Source organism: Struthio camelus, chromosome 9, assembly GCF_040807025.1.
Source record: "Struthio camelus isolate bStrCam1 chromosome 9, bStrCam1.hap1, whole genome shotgun sequence".
Taxonomy (NCBI): domain Eukaryota; kingdom Metazoa; phylum Chordata; class Aves; order Struthioniformes; family Struthionidae; genus Struthio; species Struthio camelus.
Window position 1 is genome coordinate 33,607,374 of NC_090950.1, and position 19,225 is coordinate 33,626,598.

Here is a 19,225-nt window from a genome sequence, read left to right on the forward strand (position 1 = left end):
TTTAAAATAAACGAAACCTTTGGCCTTTTTGAAAACTATACTGGAAATAGGACAAGACAACACAGGAAACATGGTGCCACCTGAAACTTCTCTTTCACCTTGGGAAGGGGTGTGACGTGCCAACTGAAGACCAGAGGCTGGGGCTCAGTGCAGGGATCCCCCTGGAAACCTTGCTATTGGAGAGAAGAACCAAGTCCCCGCACAGGTCTCATTCCTAACCAAGATGTTTAGGTGCAGGCGGAAGAGGTCATTAGAAGAATTGTTCATCTACAAGAAGGGCAACGCCTGGCACTAACCTCTTCCTGTATCCATCAGTGTAAAATCCATCTTAGATCCTGATTAGCAGAGGAAGCAAACCAATCCAATGGAAAACAAATACCCCAAACCTCAAATGCCAGGCACAGTCTAAATGACCTTTCATGCCTCCATATCCTGGGTGCACACTTCCTTCCCACGGATCAGCTATGAAGAGCCACGCAGAAAAGAGCGCCAAAGAACCAAGACTCCCGCCACGTGCAGACAGCGCAGGTGCACAGCCAGGGGATTATATTGTCAGGAGTGCCTAGAGCACCAAACCCCTTTGACTGCGAAAGGCCCTTCCTGCTTCAGAACATTTTTTGGTAAAAGAGAGACTCTACAGTGCATAAAACACTTGTCACGTTACAAGTCTCCAACACGGTCTCTGCTATGGGCAAGGAAATTCGGATGCAGCTGTGAGGATGCTGTCGTGGCATTGACCTCTCCCTGCTCCACGGGTTAAAGAAAAAAGTCCCTAAGACAAGCAATATAACACTGACTGCATGAGCAGGACAGGCTCCAAAACTGCATTTCCCACAAGAAGTAACGCTGAGGGTGTGGTCAGAAGATAAGATGTTAAAAAAAAGTGAAGGAATGACTTAAAACGGAAGTCTAGTGAACACAACTAAACATACTGACCATACGAAAACCAAACACGCAGCTCGCTCAGTAAAGCTAGGCCACGACAAATACTGTGAGCAATAGCCGAAGCCTTTTTCGGAGCACTGCAGCATAAGGAAGGTAAGCCTCAAACTCTGAACCTTTATGAACGGTATTTTATTGTCCCTTTGAACTGACTTAGAGAAATATTTGGACTTGCAGTGTGCTAGAAAGCAGCTGAAAAAATTGCTGGCTACAGACAACTGTTTTTGTTTCAGTTATGGTAAGGAAGCTATGAACACAAGCGTAGCACTGTTACCTTATATAGAGCTGGTTAAAAATATATGATATTATCAGTTTTCAGAGGATTTCCAACTTCATTGCTCTGAAAAAAACAGGCTTCAAATGAAGTGCAGGGTATCATGCAGGTTATTTGATTTGAATTAATACCTCAAATATCCCTACGTTACTAGATGCCACTTTCAATTGTTCTTCTACAGTAATATAAATAAATGCTTTGTTATTTTTTCTTGCATTACTGAGCTTTAGATTTGAGACTAGTTTTAAGTGGAAGAATGAACATCCAGTTATGACTTTTTTTTTTAATATATATTTCATACATTTTCCCTAGCAGTTCTTGTATTAAATAATACTGTTATTCCCATGCATTTATAAGCCCATTAAAATATTAAGAGACTCTGAGAACTCTTTTCCTGCTCACTGTGAAGTGAAAACCACAAATCTGAAATACGCAAACTAAAACCAGGTGTATGAGCAAGGGGAGAAAGCAGTAACTCACAAGAAGCAGATCTGCATATGAAAGAGCTCCCCTCCCCCTCTGAAACCCAAGGGCCAAAAATGCAGTGTATGGGTACCTAAAATATTTTTTTAATTGAAAAATCAAGGAAGTGAACACTTGAACACAAAACTTTGCAAACTCAAACATGTTTGTGTCTCTCCCCACATCAAAGGGAATATTTAATAGAATATTACAGCTGTGTCAGCTAAGATTTTGTTATTTTTGCACAACATTGTATTTATTATAGCAGATTTGCAAACACATGATGGAAACCAAATCAGTCCCTTAGGAGCCTTGGGCAGCAGGCATGCCACGGGGGCGCCCCGCTGCGCCGAGCCCCGTGCCGCGGCCGAGGGCACCGCTCTGCCGCAGCCGGCCTGGCAGCGAGGGCCCCTCCGCTGCTGCACGCGAGCACGGCTCAGCGAAGCAGCCTGCTGAAAAAAGAGGCGCGGTACAGAGGTCCCTTGAGCTCAGGCAAACACTCTGTGGGTGCCCCACAGCAGGCACAGGCACGAATGCAAGGGTTGCACAGGACCTGGGACCACAGCCCTGGCACGGTTTGCATGGGCAAAAGAGTTTGCTGGTAAAGGTAAAGCAGCAAAAGGCAACAGCGTATTTTACAAAGAAAGCAAACTGAAGTGAAGCTTCAAACTGTAGTGGCCTACATGCTAGCAGTAAGCAAAGCGCCATTACCACCCACCTGAAAAGGTCTCCAAATTTGCTTCGTAGGTGACTACAGGACACATACAGATCATAGAGGTAAGCCAGGATGCACCTTTCTGGGGAAGAACACTCTGAAGGGTTAACAACGTGCTTAACCACGCCGCATAACCTGCGGAAACAAAACAGCTCTGAGTTAATTCCAGCACTGCTTAGAAATACGTCTCATACTTCTAAATATCATACACTTCCCACCGTTAGCTGGATGTGTCATGACAGACTTTGCACTAATAGACTGACAGGTTCCACGCCACTTGTGCGCTCGCACAGGCCCCGGAGACGAGAGGGTAACAGCAGAGGTTACTCGGTCTCACTACCTGGACGTGCACATACGCTTTATTTACTGGCAAGTACCAGGCATGCTTTTTTGAAAAATAAAGCTCTCACAAACCCTTCAAAGACTTGTGCAGCTTGCTCCAAGTTCAGAATCAGGCAGGCATGGTAACGCCGCAGCACAGCAACAATGCACACGCACAGGCCTGTTGTGTAACTTCCTGCCAGGCTGGAGGATTTCAGAAGCAGTTCTGCTTCCACAACGCTCAGTTCATTTAACAGCTAAAAATATAAGAAAAATAATGCATTGAAAATAATTCCAAAATTAAACATATAAAATCGATGTCAAAAAAGAAACAATCAAGGAAGACAAATATGGAAACCCAAAACAAAGTTTCCTTGCTCACTAGAATGAATGAACTAAGGAGCAAACTGTTAAAAGAAAAAAATATAAAAACACATCCCTCAGAACTATTCTTCAAAAATACACTACGTTTCTTGCATCAAGGTACTTTACTGTGCAAGGTAATGCTTTAGTCTGAAACAATGAAGCTCATCCTGAAATACTGTGTGCTAGAATAATCCAGATTTTTATTAATTACAAAAGATTTAAAAACAAAATACATCTTCCATTGACTAAAAAGTACATTTGTTAATTACAGTTTAGTCTGAAGTGCCCAAGCAGGACAGAAGGGAGAGTATCAGGCGCTCTGTTTTAGAGGAAAGGAAACCAAGACAGAGAGAAGCGCACGGCAGCGAGTCAGGAGAACCGCCGCTCTGCTCGAGCGGCCTGTCCCTCAGCTGAGACCCCCGGAGGCGCGGGGCCACCCGGCCTCACGCTGCCTGATGCCGCCTCGTCTCGGGTCCCCGCGGGCTGGGAAACCCTCTCCGCCTGGCTGCGCGTGCCTCCACCCGCCGCGCCGCCTGCGAGGCTGCTTTGGGGAGGCGCAGCCTTGCGGCTCTGCCCTGCCACACCTACGCGTAAGGGGAACTCTCTACCTGGATTGCAAAGTCGATAAGTCCATTGATATTCAGCGCTGGTTCCATGAGATCAAAGATAAGCTGTATATGGTGAGCCAAGGGAAGATGATACGATGTTCCTGACGCAAAACTAGTTATCTGTTCGAGAACATTACTGGAGATCTGTGAAAATAAACGTTTAAACGTCTTAGGTAACCGAGGGCTGTTCAAATAGAGCAGTGTTCCAAAAATCCTTTTTTGTAAGTGGTAAGTATCAAGGGAGAGCATTTTGCACATAAAATAACAACAAACGATGCATAAGGAGAGACTATACCTACTACCCTGCTATCCTGCAAGTCAGCTGTAACGCAGTTTCATTTCCTATAGTGACAAAACAAAACAGGAAAAGCTGTTCTGCTGCTTCCCAGCTGCTGCTTTACAGCTGAGGGTCAAACTGTTCTTAATATCTACTATACGATTTTTATTCTGCAGGGTATTTTTAAAATGCAATTTTTCTTTAAAGGAAGTGCAAAATCATTTTTGTTTTAGTCTTCCTGTATTGTGATTTTTTTTATTGAATGTTTTCTGATAACTACCAACGTGCTATCCTGCATCAAACAGAACACGTACTAAACCTCATTTAAAAGACCAGATTCAAAGACAATTCTGAAATTGTTTCATAGCATATCAAGCGTATACCTCATTCACTTTTTTCCTTACACTAGCCTCAGATTATTAAAATGTACTTAAAAACAGTAACTGATAAAATGATGAAATTCTATGCTGATGCGTTTGCACGCTTTCAAGTCTTGATGTAAAGCGAACAAGTCAGACTTGTCATTTAAAACAAATCATTTATGTTCTCTAGTCAGCCACTAAAGTAGCTTTTTAATGGTAAAGGTTGACCACAAATTCTAATACCAAGAAAAGAACAAACCACGTTACCCATCCGTTTCTCAAAGACACATACCCAGCTTGTTGCAGGAAAACACAGAAGAGTTCACCATCCTGCATAAATACAGACTGGTAACATATCAGCCAACCTCTCGCATATGTGTAAGGTAAGTGCCTAATGTACTGATGAGCCCTAAAGAATGCAGTTAACTGAAATTTATGTAAAACTGATTTCAAATTTTTAATAATACAAAATTCATTACATCTATCATAACCCTGAAAGCATCTTGCAAAAAAACCAAAACAAAACAAAAAACCACACACACACCCACCACGGAACAAAATAACAAAATCCAAAATAAACCACCAAACGTCTACCAAAGCTGGTCTTTTAAAATGCCACGGTAGCATTTTTCTTTTGCCTTTGAAGAAGCAGCGCACTCAAAGTTCCTGGTATACGCAAAACATTTCTAAAAACCTAGGTTTCCTTCCTACTTAATATCTCAACAGTAGAACTTAAAAGGCTACGATTTTATACAAGGGAAATACCTGAGATGTCACCTGATGTTGATCAAAATATGACAGTTGCTGTAGTTTTGTGAACACAGTCTCTAGGGTTGGAAATGCTTCTTGTTTGTTCTTCCTGGCTTTTTGCCCTTCATCCCCAACTTAACAGATAAAAAATTATTTTGGTCATTTTATATTTCATGGAGCCCTAGTAGTTTTGCATTATTACTGCTTTAAAAGACAATTAATAAAAATCTTAATGCCTTATGACTACATAAAACCCTATTTGCCTCTGTTTTCAACTATACTTGGGAAACATCTTCCACAGCATGTAACAATATAAAAACTACTTTGAGGTTATTCCAGTGAAGGGGGGGGAAAAAAAAAGTAACATTTAACAAGACTTGAAAAATAATCGTACAGTGTTACTAGGACAGTAAGGAATATGCATCATTTCCAGGCCAACATCTTACAGTCTATGTTTTAGCCTAAATGCAAATGTTTCCAGCCAAGTTATTAACATGGAAAATAGGGGTTTCTAATTGAAGCAACCCTTTCCTGTACTGGTGCAGCTGAAAGGCAGAACAACAGAAGGCATTTCCCGCTGTAGGACTAAAGTGAGTTTTTGCTGATTGACTGTGAAGGGGATGAAAGCCAAATTGCATTATATGCATGCATGGCTCCAAACAACTTGCCAAGCACCTCCGTCCCCATGATCTTCCCTACAGACTACCACGCAGCAGTGTTAAAGCATTTACCACCCGTTTCAGTCGTACTCTTCTTATTCAGAATTTTCAGGATATCTTTGGTAATCTTCTTCAGCTGATGCCTTGCTTCATCACGCTCTTTACCAACACCATAAAGAAGAATCATGCGCTGGTTACATTCATGACTGGAGGACTCATCCTGAAAAGACAACAATGAATAAAGCCTCTTTTTTTTTTTTTTTTTTTTTTTCTTTCTGTCACCACTTGCAGAATTGAAACTGGAATAGCCTGGACTACAATAGCTGTGAACTCTGTCATGAACATGATCAGCAAAATTTAAAACAAATCTTCACTGAAATCCTTGACCATCTCCAAAAGTATCTCCTGTGGTTATCAATGTGGGGGAAGCAGAGCCAAATTAAATCAGGGTGAAAATACAGAGGGAAAAAATGTAATGTGATATTATGAATTGTGTATGCACCTATATGGGCAAACTGAAGAGACAAATGATCCTCCAAATTGTCACCTGGATTGATACTCAGTAGTAAATTAGTAAATGGAAGACAAGAGGTCTAGCAACTGTGTGCCATTTTTCTTGCTATATACAAATCCATCAAAGAAAAGATGCAGCTCAACTCAAAATTCTAGCTTGTATACCCAAAAGAAACTGAAAAATGCATATTTTACTTAAATTCTGATTGACTATATTCAGGCTTCTCGTAAGTATGGAACGGCAATGCACTGTACATAAAAACTTGGAGAAGTGCTCTGAAAGTCATGTAACATCTAAATACTTTGTTCAGTAATGCAATTATCTTCTCTGAACGAATAAACCGCCACTTCTCTCTAGTTGAGACTAATCAAAAGTTTGTTTTAAATAAATGAGGCTATATATCAAAATAATACTAAATAATACATACCACACAACCAGAAGGCAAAATGACAGCAGGTGGGAGTGCTGCTCTCCACCGGGAAAAGTTGCATGGTCTTACAAAATACACGCTCTCTTTTTAGCACAGTGGTTCTGCGTAGGTTAAAAGCAGGAAGTACATCGCTAATTATTTTTGAAAATTCTATTTCTTTCTCTCCTTTAGAGGAAACAAAAGCAGAAGCACTAAAAACGCCACCTGGAATTTGCAGCTGTCTTTGGCTAAAAAAACAGTTTAAAAGCGGATGGAGCCCTCAGACTGGGATGTACGGCTCCTGCACCGCTCGCTCTCTGCTCTGACGGATCTGTCTACATGAATGCTCCTGCCTGCTCCGAAGGTGCAGAAAAAGGAACAGCAAATGACCCTCTGTCTGCAATATTAACTTCCCATCCCAGGACATACCCGAGCATTTCATCGCTTTTCAACAGCACACGACGGTAATTCTCTCTTTGATTTCATTTTCTGTCTGGTTTTGCACATTTATGGAATACTCGTGTCTTTTGGGTTAGAATCTGCAGCTAAATCTTTCACACGATTCGAAACAAAAGCCAATTTGGAAATTCCTTTCAAATCCTTTCAGACAGAAATCAAACTTTGTGCCTTTTAAAAAGGAAAAGGTCAGAGATCTGAGCATTGGCTGACAAAGCTTCAACTCTGAAGCACCTTATTTACAAGGCTATAGATCATACCGAAACGTATCCGTTTTTAGAAGTGCATCACTACACACCTAAAAATTACTGCTTTCAAAACGCAACACTGCGTCTGACTCAACGTTCTTACCTGTTCTTTCAGCCAACAAATCTGAATCAGATCTGATCCGATCAAGGTTTTCAGATTAAAACCAATGTTTTTCAGCCCAGTCCTTGTTACCAGTTACTTGTCAGCACAACGCAAACTGTTCCGTGCTCGCGAGTGACAGGCTGGGCAACGCGTTTTTTGGTTACGCAGCTCCATGTCATGGCGACACGGGAGGCGGAGGTGAGCAGCGGTAGGCGATAGGTTCCCCGACGGCTGCGCGTGAACACTCGCTGCAGACCTTGAGAGAGGCTACAACGGCGGGGCAACTTCTGCACGTTGGTTCAAGTTAGTGAAATTGTAAGTTTATTTGCAACACAGCACTGACAAAGCAGCTCATTTAGGACAGCGACAGGATAAAGAGTCAAGCTAGAAGTAAAGGTATAAATAAATACCTAATGCATATCTAAATAAAACCACAGATAATTTACCTTAAGAAGATTTCATACTAAATGTGCAAGCATTAAATATAGCAGACACACTTGGCTAACTGCTAAATACGCGCAGTTAAAGAGCAGTTACTTGTGTCTCACTTTATTTTTCCTCCTCTTTTGAAAAAAAAAAAAAAAAAAAAAAAAAAAAAAGAGCGACTTTGTGGAGTGCCACGTTCACCCTTTGAACCCAAGCCCCGGTGGGAAGCTGGTGCTCGGTGAAACCACGGCTGAGCACGGGCAGATAGGAGCCGTTCCTGAGCAGGCAGGGCACGGCGAGAAAGACCGAACAGCTTCGGGAATGACTAGAAAGTCAGGCTGAAATTACGCCGCTGAGAAAGATGATCAGCGAAGCAGAAAGGAAATAAAAAGGAGCGCTCCGCCGCTGCTACAGCCGCAGGCCAAAGCGGTGCGCGCACTACCCCTTCTCCGCTTTAGGAAGGACGCAGAACAGGACTTTTCTCTCTCCTACTTCAGAGGAAAAAATAGCCGTTTGGGAAGACACGTGTGCAGACAATTATGAAACCATAGCCCCATCCTGCCCCCATGTGTCGTGAGTAACGGCACCAAGGGCCGGGGCGGCAAGGACAGCGCGGAGGGGCAGCCCCCCGGAGAAGGCGACGGCTCCCTTCGCTTCGCCCGCACCTCCTCTGGGCGGCGGCAGGGGCGAGGGGGCCGGACGCCCGTTCCAAGCGCCGCTACGTCTAGCGCTAGCTCTTGGCGTAGAGCAAAGTCAGCCCCGGCAAGGTAAAACAGAAGCACTTACGGCAGCCAAAACCCCACCCTAAGCGTCCCTGAAAAAATTAAAAACAGACTAAAAAGGTCAAAGTCTTAACGACAGCTATGACTCCCAATTTAATTTCTTTTTCTTTTTTGTTTTCACAAGGAGGGGGGAAAAGACGAAGTGCAAATGAAAGCCGCAAACAACTTCAGCTACTTTAGAAACGACAGCAACTGTACCAGTGATAACAAAATCAGTCAAGTCATTTTTCCTTTGCTCTATACGATTCTCTTTCTGGTGGGTATCACCATGAACGGCCTGGCAACATGGATCTTTTTTAAAATATCCAGTAAATCCAATTTCATCATCTTCCTCAAGAACACAGTAATTTCTGACATCCTCATGATCCTAACTTTTCCATTTAAAATCCTTAGTGATGCAAAGCTGGTGCCATGGGTACTGAGAGGATTTGTATGCCAGGTCACCCAGGTTGTGTTTTACTTCACCATGTACATTAGCATTTTGTTTCTCGGTCTAATAACTATTGATCGCTATCAGAAAGCCACTTCGCCATTCAGAACAGCAACCACAAGGAGCCTTTTAGGTGCCAAGATCCTGTCCACAGCAATTTGGATATCAATGTTTACTCTTTCATTACCCAACATGATTCTAACAAACAAGAAGAAAACACCTAAGAACGTAAAGAAGTGCGCTCTCTTGAAATCTGAGTTTGGCTTAGTCTGGCATGAAGTTGTAAACTATATTTGTCAATTGATCTTCTGGCTTAATTTAGCAGTCATAGTTGTATGTTACATACTCATAACTAAAGAGCTTTACAAATCCTATAAGAGGACAAAACGCACAGGAAAAGCAGCATCCAAAAAGACTGTAAATCTGAAGGTTTTTATCATTATTGCAGTGTTCTTCATTTGTTTTGTGCCTTTCCATTTCACTAGGATCCCCTACACTTTGAGTCAAACGAGAGATGTTTTTGAATGCTCTGCTCGGAAGACCTTGTTTTACTTGAAAGAGAGCACGCTCTGGCTGACATCACTAAATGCCTGTCTAGATCCATTCATATACTTTTTTCTTTGCAAATCCTTTAGAAAGTCCTTGCTAGACGTGCTGTGCAAGCACACAGCGCCGTCAGAACTCAGAACGCAGATGATGGAGCAGAACGAAAGAGATGACACAGAGGAGACGCCGTTATAGAGCTGAGAACTAACTACACTGCTATTTGGCCATCTATGCTTATTTGAATAAAAAAAGCACCAGTCGTCTTTCTGGTAAAGTCAGCGTCTCAAATTTCACCAACTCCTTTTTTCTTGTCCTACAGATGAAATACAAACACATTGGAACTAATATTATTCATTGCAAAATGTCAATGGAGAAATTAAAGAGTCTGAATAAAGCAAGAGCGCATCACCTGATCACGGCCTACATGCTTGTTAGAACTATTAGGAAAAAGTCAAAACTTACGGTTAGAGCTGTAAGGAAAAATTAAGCCAGGGTCATGACATGCTAGAGATGAGATTACGAGCTGCAGAAATTTTGCAGAGAAATAACTGAATTTGGGCCACACCAAATTGGCCCATGCCAAAACAAGATCTGAGAGATGCAAATAAAATGTATGGTAAATGTAATTTTTAAAAACAGAGAGTTGTCACTTTGCATACAACTGTCATACAAATAGAAATATAGGGCACATATAGATAATCTACTTATCTGTTCAGATTTTTGGTAAGAGAATAACATTTTGCTTATTGCATTACATGCTTGCAATTCTGAATACATTAGCCAGTAATTAATGGTTGCCTGTCACAGGAAATTATTTTGTAATCAGCTGTGTCTCGATGTGGTTTATATCTTCAAATATTTCACCTTAACATATGGAAAATAAACAAAAAAGTACACTTTCATAGAGAATAATATATTATACTGGACAATGTATGAAATCTCAATTTTATGTAATACTACTTAGATTTTTAGGGAAAGAAGGACTCAAGGTTAAATCTTTACTGATTATTAAGGGCAGCTTTGTTTGCACTATACAAAAATTTTAAGCACTTATGCCTTTTCATTTGGAAAGGTGGAAAAAATGGGAGCATGTTTTCAGGAACAATTATAATAACCGCATATGAAAAAGATCCGAGGCTAATGTAATAAATTACAGTTCTTTGTTTCGCCACCTTGCAAGAGCTCAGTCCTACCAAAAGCTGACCTACCAACTGTCCTGATCGCTCCTCTCTCGGACAAAGCGATCTTGTCCTTAGCAGGGCACAAAGGATTTTCTGGACTGACATCCAACATCCTAAAGCGTTGAAACACAGTCCACTTACTATTTTCGTGCTCAGCAGTAGGGTTGAGGCATCTCTCACGAGCTGCCAGGATTATACTGGTACACGCGCTGACAACGATTACAGTTAGCCACTGTGGAACTATACCACAAAAAACTGGGAATCATTATTTCCCTGGAAACGATGCTGTCAGCCACTTCAGAGAGCGTTTTCCGTGACTGGCTGGTGCCCAGCATCGATGAGGTCCCGACCGATGCCTGGACAGGAAACCCGAAGTGCCCCACTGCCACGCCAACGCTCATTCCTCACGTTTTTTTGCACCTACACAGGGAGAGAGCGGCAATTATGTGGCAGTTCCTCCCTCTGATCAAATGAGATACGTAGGCAACAGACACTGCAGCTGTCTTGCGCACTAAACGGAAATCACCGATACAGTAAACAGAGGTACTTAGCCCTTGGGGCTGAAGTTGGGAGCAGAGTCAAGAGGTGAGCAGGGAAAAAAAGGCAGAAGACGGTGCCTTGGAAGTTAGTCCTGGGGCATCCCAACAGACTCCCAGCTTTACAGAGCCTTAGACGCCTGAACTGCAGTCCAGTCAGGCACCTAGCTACAGGTCAAATGCTGATGATGGTGAGGGCGACCTTCACCTTGGTCACCCTCAAGGCTCTACGCGCTCTGCCAACCTTTTAACACCGACATCAGCACGCACAGCTACCTTAACTCAAGCGTAGGAGCTTATACACAAACTTATTGTCAATACAGACACAGTCCGAAAACCTGGAAGAGCAATCCACGTCTGCCCACGAAGAGGGCTTGAAGGTAAGCCATCTCCCACATCACAGAAAGCAAGGAGCCAGAACCCTAAGTCGCATCAGTTGACAGGAAGATACAAGACAAATCACGTGACTCAGTTAAACTTATAATAAAAGGTCTAGGCACCGAGAAGTACGCGAGGTTCCACGTGTTCCGAGTCCTGCGCTTCAGTAGAAAATAAAGCAACTCTTTAATACTTGATCAATAAATTATTAGTAGTTTTTTGCCAGGACTAAAATTTTTCACAAGCATTCAATATCGTATTTGCCAGGGCGATGAAAAGAACAGATTTTACTAGTCCTAGAAATGAACACAATAAACACCACAAACGCCAAGCGTACCATGCAGCAAAAGCAGCCTTGCCAGAACCAGAAAGTGGTTGTTGTAATCATCATGCCATATCACCTGGTCACGCTGACCCCAAAAGAAATAAGAAATCCCATTCTGGAGGTCAAGGTCAAAAACTCAGGTTCATGTGTCAACATACACAGTCTCACAAAGAAAATGTATTTCACAGTTTAAGGATCTTTATTGTTTTAATTTCTCCTCTTCATTGACTATTCTAATATAAATTATTACCCAGCAGATTTCAATTCTTAGCTGGTCATTCCAGTGAAAACATAAAATACAAAGAAATGCAGTTTTTCCATTACTCAGCCTACAGAGGGGAGATATCGGGTCTCTGAATATGTCAGTGCGCATGATTTTGTAGTTCATTAAGTCTGTGGTGCTTCATTTCATTTTAAGGGTAGACTAAGAAAAGATTTTTCATATAAATCATAATCATAAGCCAATCAATCACTTCATGACTATAACTATCCAGAAACATACAGGTATTTTTACATACATAAACAAGAACTCAGCTAAATGTGAAGATTATTTTCAAAAAGTTTCTGGAAATGCTCTATGTTCTATCATCTCATGCCTCTAAAGGAACCAAATTTTAATGGCACAGTGTAATTGCCATCAGGTCTGTACCACACAAAAAGTCAGAAAAATGTACCTATTTTGATGGCTATGGTCATTCTTTTCTTCATTAATGAAGGAAAAAGTATTTTACTTCCTGCCACGCAGCAAAAGGCAGAGAGAAAGGCAGCAGTAAACGTGTTTAACTAACTAAGGCAATACATGAAAAATGGGGAAGGAAGCAACACATCACCAGCAGACAAAGTCTCATCTTTGTACACATTTCCCCATTCTTAATACTTTGCTCAAGGCTTCTGTCAGCAGAGGAACAGCGCATGAACAGCAGATAACCAAGGACACCGCTGCCACGCTGGTACAGGTACTTGCAGTATCGTCGCGCTCATACGGCATAACGGGGCACGCAGGGAGTGTGGCTCTAACGCGTAAAAGAGGCGGATGATCAGGAGCGTTATTTTAATCTGCACTGCGAATGAAGAATGGTGTGTGCCTGGTAAGAAATACCAGAAGTCGCTTCCCCAGAAGCGCGTTGCTTTTGGGCCATAAGCATAACATTTCTATTCAGTGGATTATTATATTTTAAAATACATTTCCATGTAAAGACAAACTATCCTCTAGGCATTCTGCTGCTGCACTTTACTATTATATTACCTTAGGCCTCAATAACGAATATATACAATTTTTAACTTTTAATTAGAGAGCATCAGTCTATAAACTGAGAGTTAGGTTTTATACGAACCAAAAGGAAAAAGCGGTCGATCTATTTAATGTACATACACTGACAGGGGGTTTTGTTTGTTTATATACATGTGCTAGGCACAGTGAAGAACATGTCATTTTAAATATAAAACTGTTGCGATTTATGTTTTCTCTCCCCTTTTCCCCAAGTGTGTTTCAAACAATGGGAGAATTTGCAAATGAGAGCGTCATCAGCAACTCCAGCGGAACGCCCTCCTCCACGCCGTGCCACCGGGACACCAGGATTACCCACGTGGTGTTCCCAATACTGTATACGTTTGTCTTCCTTCTGGGACTTACGCTGAACAGCTTGGCTTTGTGGGCTTTCTTCCATATTCCAAGCACATCAACTTTCATTGTCTACTTGAAAAACATATTAGTTTCTGATCTGATAATGACCCTCATGCTTCCTCTGAAGATCCTTACAGACTCTGGCCTGGGACCATGGCAACTCAAAGCATTCGTTTGCCGCTTTTCAGCTGTGGTATTTTACGAAACCATGTACATTAGTATCGTACTACTTGGTCTCATTGCTTTTGACAGGTTTCTCAAGATTGTGAGACCTTTTGGGAAGTTCTGGGTGCAGAATGTTACCTCAGCAAGAATTCTTGCGGGCCTGGTTTGGCTCTTCTTCTTTGTTCTCTCTCTGCCAAATATGATCCTATCAAACAAGGAAGCGACACCCCAATCCGTGAAGAAGTGCGCCTCGCTGAAGAGCGCCTTTGGGCTGCAGTGGCACGAAGCTGTCAATTACATCTGCCAGCTCATCTTCTGGACCGTGCTAGTCCTCATGCTGCTCTTCTACATCATTATTGCCAAGAAGGTATACGAGTCTTACACAAAAACGCAGAGAAAAGACAACAAAAGCAAAAAAAAGATAAAGGGGAAAGTATTTATCATTTTTACCGTGTTTTTCCTATGCTTTGCCCCATTTCATTTTAGCAGGGTCCCTTACACTCTAAGTCAAACCAGGGGCAGGATGGGCTGCCGCCTACAGAACCAGCTTTTTGTGGCCAAGGAAAGCACGCTGTGGCTAGCTGCCACGAACGTCTGCATGGATCCTTTGATATACATGTTCTTGTGCAAACCATTTGTAGAAAAGATATTATGCAGAAAAGTAAAGATGCTTACGAAAACGACGCATACAAACCCCACGCCCGAACTGGACACAAGAGTGTCGGCTACCGGCTCTTGATTTCGCAGCTCCAAGTTCCAGGATTTCTGCTCCCATATTTATAGCGAAGTCGAGAAATAATTTGTTTTGTTTCTGCTGTAGAAAATTAAAGGCTGATTCTAGTTCAGCATGACTTAATAAAAGTGGCACGACGGATTTCCATGTTCACACTCACTGTTTAGCCTCGCTAGCCAGAAGGCCATCGCTGCAAGGCCTGATTTAGCACCGATGCGCCGATATCGGTGTCTCGCTGAAGCCGACGCCGCTCGCGGGAGCCCCAGCGCGCCTCGGCTGCTCCCGCCTCGCCGCGGCGCTGCGATACCTCCGAACAGAAACAGCCCCGCCGGCGGCGCGCGCTCTTGCGCTGCCGTGCTGCCTCCGCAGAGCTACCCGGGGGGTTTTGTAGTTTAAAATCGAGCACGTCCCACGGAAAGCGCAGCCTGCCGCCTCCGGGGGCTTCGCCACCGCCGCCCGAGCTCCCGCTGCTTTAACGCGCCCCAACCACTTATCGATCCCGGCACCTGAAAACTTCCCCCAAACACATTAAATGCACCTCAGCAGCCCCCAGCGTCTCCCGCTTCCCACGGCGCGCGTTGCCCCCCGGTAGGGTGCCGCGCGGGGGACGGGCCCGCGCATCCGAACACGAGGGAGCCCCCGGGGGCAGCTACCCCGCCGACGGCCTCGCGCCTTCTCCGGCTGCGTCGCGAGCTGGAGCTCTCGCTCACGCGCGCCACAGGCTCTGCATCACCCCGCGGGTGCTGTTTCCAGACCTGTCAGTCTTTGCAGCAGCCTAAAGCAGCCACGCAGGCTGCTCCATGCAGCCACGTTCCTGCCAAGCCATTTTTAGGTTACTGCGTGTCAACGACATCTGCCTTCAGGCTTCCCCAGCCTCTGCCACGCCGGTCGGTGCGTGTATTACTTAGTAATTTATTACCCAGTATATCTTATCCACTAGGCACATTAGACACTTGCGGTAATACCCTTTTACCACTGGAAACTGAACTAATCCTCAATTAGCTTTCAATTGGTTCTGAACTTCTCTATAAATCAATGTTTTCTCAAATAGCGCCTGCCTCCCAGGATTAAATGCTATTCAGGAATTAACTCCACTGCCCCCCCACACATACAGCATTTAACAGGATTAACTTGGCTGCTTTAGCAAAAGTGCATATATTAACCTCTTAGCTATTAAAATACTCCGTACTTTAGCAGCTACTTACAGAAACGTGGAAGGAGCCGCCTGAAAATGTTTTATTAAGCCTGCTGACACAGCACAGCAATTAATGCGGTGACCAAGTTAAACAACGGTAAAAGCCAGTTTGTAAGTCAGCTGTGGTCTACAGCCAGGCAAGCACCCAAAGACATCCGAGTTCCTGGCCCTTGGCTACACTAGGGCAAGAATTCAGCATGAAACTTTGCAGCTCACTCTTCTCTTGCAATGAATCATACTAGCAGAACTTACACAGAGGTCTCCAGGACTCCCAGCACACACTTGCATCCAGGTCTGGATTAAAAAGCAGGACACTGCACAGTGCTTAAGGTTATTTATAGAGAAAGACAGTAACACAAAATGAACAACACAGTTGTGACAAATTTTATGAAAACTCTAAAGAACAGCAAACTTATTTCATTATGGGATTTTTTCTTTTCTTTTCTCATATCCGCTGCTTATCAAAAATGCTCTTTCTTAACACTGCAGACCAACTCATACTGGCACACAGCGCACAGGTAAGCGCTAAGAGCCGGCCCGTAAGGGTGGGTGTAACCACAAAATGGGCTGAGTCGCACCTCGAACAAGGGGTGTGCCAAAGGTTTAGCGCAAGGCTTAATCATCTGTTTTTCAGCTGCTGCTGCTGCTGAGGCAGGTAAAAGGGAGCCAGAATTACCATATTCTGTAGTAGAGAAATACAAACTGGCTGCAAGAATAAGACATCACCTTTATCCACTTGCAGAAAAAAAAATCCCCTAAATTCTAACATTTGAGATTTTGCATTTTTCCACAGATTTGTATATCCCTGCCTCCAGATGGAGGAAAGAATCCTAACAGTTACCATATCTCACAGTTCAGATCTCTGCTTTTTGGAGGCTCAAGAAAAGAATACTGGCCAAAACAGTCTTCTCCAGAAACCCTTCCCACTTCATATTTGATATTTTATACCTGACCGAAGCGGAGACGCGTTCTGAGAACAGAGTCCGCTCCGAGAGGAGGTCGCTAACAGATAGGGAGGGCCACGGGCAGCGCGTCAGCAGCGTACTACAGAGAGCTGCTCTTCTGGGATCTCCCGACTGCTTTTGCACAGTCAAGGATTTTATGTAATTCCAGGAAAGTTTACCAGTACTTTCACTGCAACATTCACTATTTTTCCAAATCTTATTTTTCTCCCAGCATAATTTGAAATGGTTAATAAGATACTCATGGCTCAGGAGCTGCTAAGAGAAGCCTTTGTTTTTCTCCGTTTCAGGAGCACAAGAGAGCAAACACACACACCATTTCCATCTGATGCAAAATTACTACAGTCCATCACCATCATGAAACAGCAGAAGGGTTTTTTCTTTCCCCATCCAAAAGTTCATTTGTTCAGCATGTCTACACTCCAGACTGAAAGCAACACACAACATAGAAACTGGGTAACTGCACCAAGTCTTAAACTGGTTCAGACAAGTGAAGCCATGATAACTGCCGGCAGTTATTTGAGCCCTTGTTACAGGTTCCACCACTACTCGCTCCAAAAGCACTACTTTCAGAAGGCCAAGCAGTCGAGTTTTGTAAGAAATCAATCTTACTTGGGTACATAAAGGCTAGCATGTATTTCTTTGTATTTATTATTTTACTTGGCTTTTTAGAAAAAAGAAATATATTATACCTTTGCCCAATACTTCCACTTCCATTCATTCGTCCAGATTTCACATCAGATTGCACCTCCTCAGACAGACAGTAATTTCATTCCTGAATGCCCTAAAGACAGATCCTAAACTTCAGATATGTCCTGACTTTCAGGCACAGCAATACAAACCACGATCAAAGCTCCTGTGACTCTGACTACTGCTAACCCTCTTAGGGCATCCAGCAATACTCTCAATTAATCAGAAGAACAATTTGCATCATAAATAGGGGCTAGAAAAGCCAAGCAGAGCACCTAAGATGTTACACAGATGAAGATACATAAACACACAGATCTAACAATTGTATGCCAAGTCAAATGGTACTAGAATATACTTAAGCCTATAGAAAGGATCAGTCACCCAAGGCGCATAACTTCAGCTGGTTACTGATCAACACATTGGTGAGGAACCCAGGGACAGAGAAAGAAGAAACAAACTTTTTGTAAGTTAATTCTTATTTAACTCCTTTCTTCTCTTTTTCCCCTTTAGTGGCAGCCATCAAAGCAGTGATAAAAATAAATCACATAAGTAAAGGAGAAGTATCAAACACTTCCAAGACGCTTCCATTGACAAAAGCGCCTCCATCTTGCAAAACTGAAGTTATAATGCCTGAGGAATCGTGCTCGTGTTTGTAAGCTTTGTTCATTCCACCCATTTTTCTATGTCTTAAAAAAGAAAAAGCGAGTCTCATGTATTATCCAGGTGGCTAATCTGCTTTAAAAATAAACTTGTAGCTTGTATTGCCAAACGCGATAGTAAAAGAGTTTTACATGAAGCAACACAGTAATTGTTGTAATAAGGTCGTTCAAGCTCTTATGAAATCTGAGAATTGCTCTGTAATCACAAGGATATAAAAAGGCACATCCAGCCTTTAAATAAAGTGAGCAAGAGTAAAGTTCTGGGTTAGCTTTCAGCTATTACTCTCATAGCTTTACGTTTCTTTCACGCTGTTTTTACGACAAGCTCCATAGCATTTCCTTTTTATATGTCAGCTAGCCTTGACTTGCTCCAGCCTGAGAACTGCCAAAAAACATGTCTGTATTAAAAGCCTGCTAGGGGATGCTATGTTAACGGTTTCTAATCCACTAAGTTCTTCTGATGCATCAAAATACAGAGATTTCCAAAGAAAAGTTAGTGTGTCGTTGTATCATATTCAAAAAAGAAAACCATTCCCATGTAAATTAATCTATTTACTAATTGCCTGATGTTAACGTGCAAATTTTGGTATATGTACTGCATTCACAGGATAACTTCTACTAAATTCTCTCGGATCTCTGTAAGAAATTAAATATATGTCTGTAAGTATTTCAGTTTTCCTTTCTTCACCATTACATGTCCTCCAGGACTATTTCTTAGAGCCCAGAGAAAACACTAGTATTAGAGGTGCTGAAGAACAACACAGCAAATCAGAACATAACACACCATCCTATCTTGTCTTGCCTAAAGTCTCTAAGACTGAGACCAGAGGACCGGACACCCCTGCCAGCATCACTGCCGGGTCAGAACAGTGTCCCATAGTGGGGATGCAGCACCTGGCTTGTGAGCGCATGGTCCTGTGCAAACAGGCTCATTTTAAAATAGCTTTCAGAGTTAGGATTAAAACTGCTGTTTATGATCTAGCTGCAAAACCTGCTTCGTTCCGTCAGCCAGAGCATTTGAAGTTCCAGGAGGAGGACTGCTGACACCAGGGAATGGTTCTCAAATCACCGCCATTTCTTTCTAGCCCTCTGGAAATACCCAGTATACAGCATCCTGCAGCTCCCAG

The 19,225-nt window shown here is 42.8% G+C and overlaps 2 protein-coding genes across 32 annotated transcripts in view; one reads left to right on the forward strand and one right to left on the reverse strand.

Moving 5' to 3' along the window:
- The window catches only part of MED12L (mediator complex subunit 12L), a 186,417-nt gene that overhangs the window by 44,991 nt on the left and 122,201 nt on the right, over positions 1-19,225 (reverse strand). For all 23 annotated transcript variants that reach the window (XR_011142901.1, XR_011142900.1, XR_011142903.1 and 20 more), the window contains 5 exons: positions 5,809-5,956; positions 5,093-5,211; positions 3,689-3,832; positions 2,808-2,971; positions 2,397-2,528 (listed from right to left, as the gene is read on the reverse strand). Coding sequence is in view for 16 of the 23 variants with exons in the window: in XM_068954695.1 (XP_068810796.1) it covers positions 2,397-2,528; positions 2,808-2,971; positions 3,689-3,832; positions 5,093-5,211; positions 5,809-5,956 (707 nt within the window). In the remaining 7 variants the exon portion in view is untranslated. The remainder of the gene's footprint in view (positions 1-2,396; positions 2,529-2,807; positions 2,972-3,688; positions 3,833-5,092; positions 5,212-5,808; positions 5,957-19,225) is intronic.
- LOC104145038 (P2Y purinoceptor 12) lies at positions 40-14,733 on the forward strand. Of its 9 annotated transcripts, XM_068954710.1 has the most exons (5): positions 40-1,038; positions 6,852-7,123; positions 7,635-7,781; positions 8,067-8,659; positions 8,799-13,696. In XM_068954710.1, exon 5 carries the CDS (start codon positions 8,823-8,825, stop codon positions 9,843-9,845), a length of 1,023 nt encoding a protein of 340 aa, XP_068810811.1. In that variant the 5' UTR covers positions 40-1,038; positions 6,852-7,123; positions 7,635-7,781; positions 8,067-8,659; positions 8,799-8,822; the 3' UTR covers positions 9,846-13,696. The 9 variants fall into 9 exon arrangements, with proteins under 9 accessions (XP_068810811.1, XP_068810810.1, XP_068810809.1 ...); XM_068954709.1 differs by lacking the exon at positions 8,067-8,659 and having other exon boundaries at positions 41-1,038; XM_009676350.2 differs by lacking the exons at positions 7,635-7,781; positions 8,067-8,659 and adding an exon at positions 2,426-2,455 and having other exon boundaries at positions 388-1,038; positions 13,554-14,733.

Bases quoted from the DNA above. Each gene is read 5' to 3' on its own strand.
- LOC104145038 (XM_009676350.2), top strand. From the start codon at position 6,999: ATGAATGCTCCTGCCTGCTCCGAAGGTGCAGAAAAAGGAACAGCAAAT. The intron at 7,124-13,553 runs GTAATTCTCTCT...CTTTTCCCCAAG, and splicing joins CTTTTCAACAGCACACGACG to TGTGTTTCAAACAATGGGAG.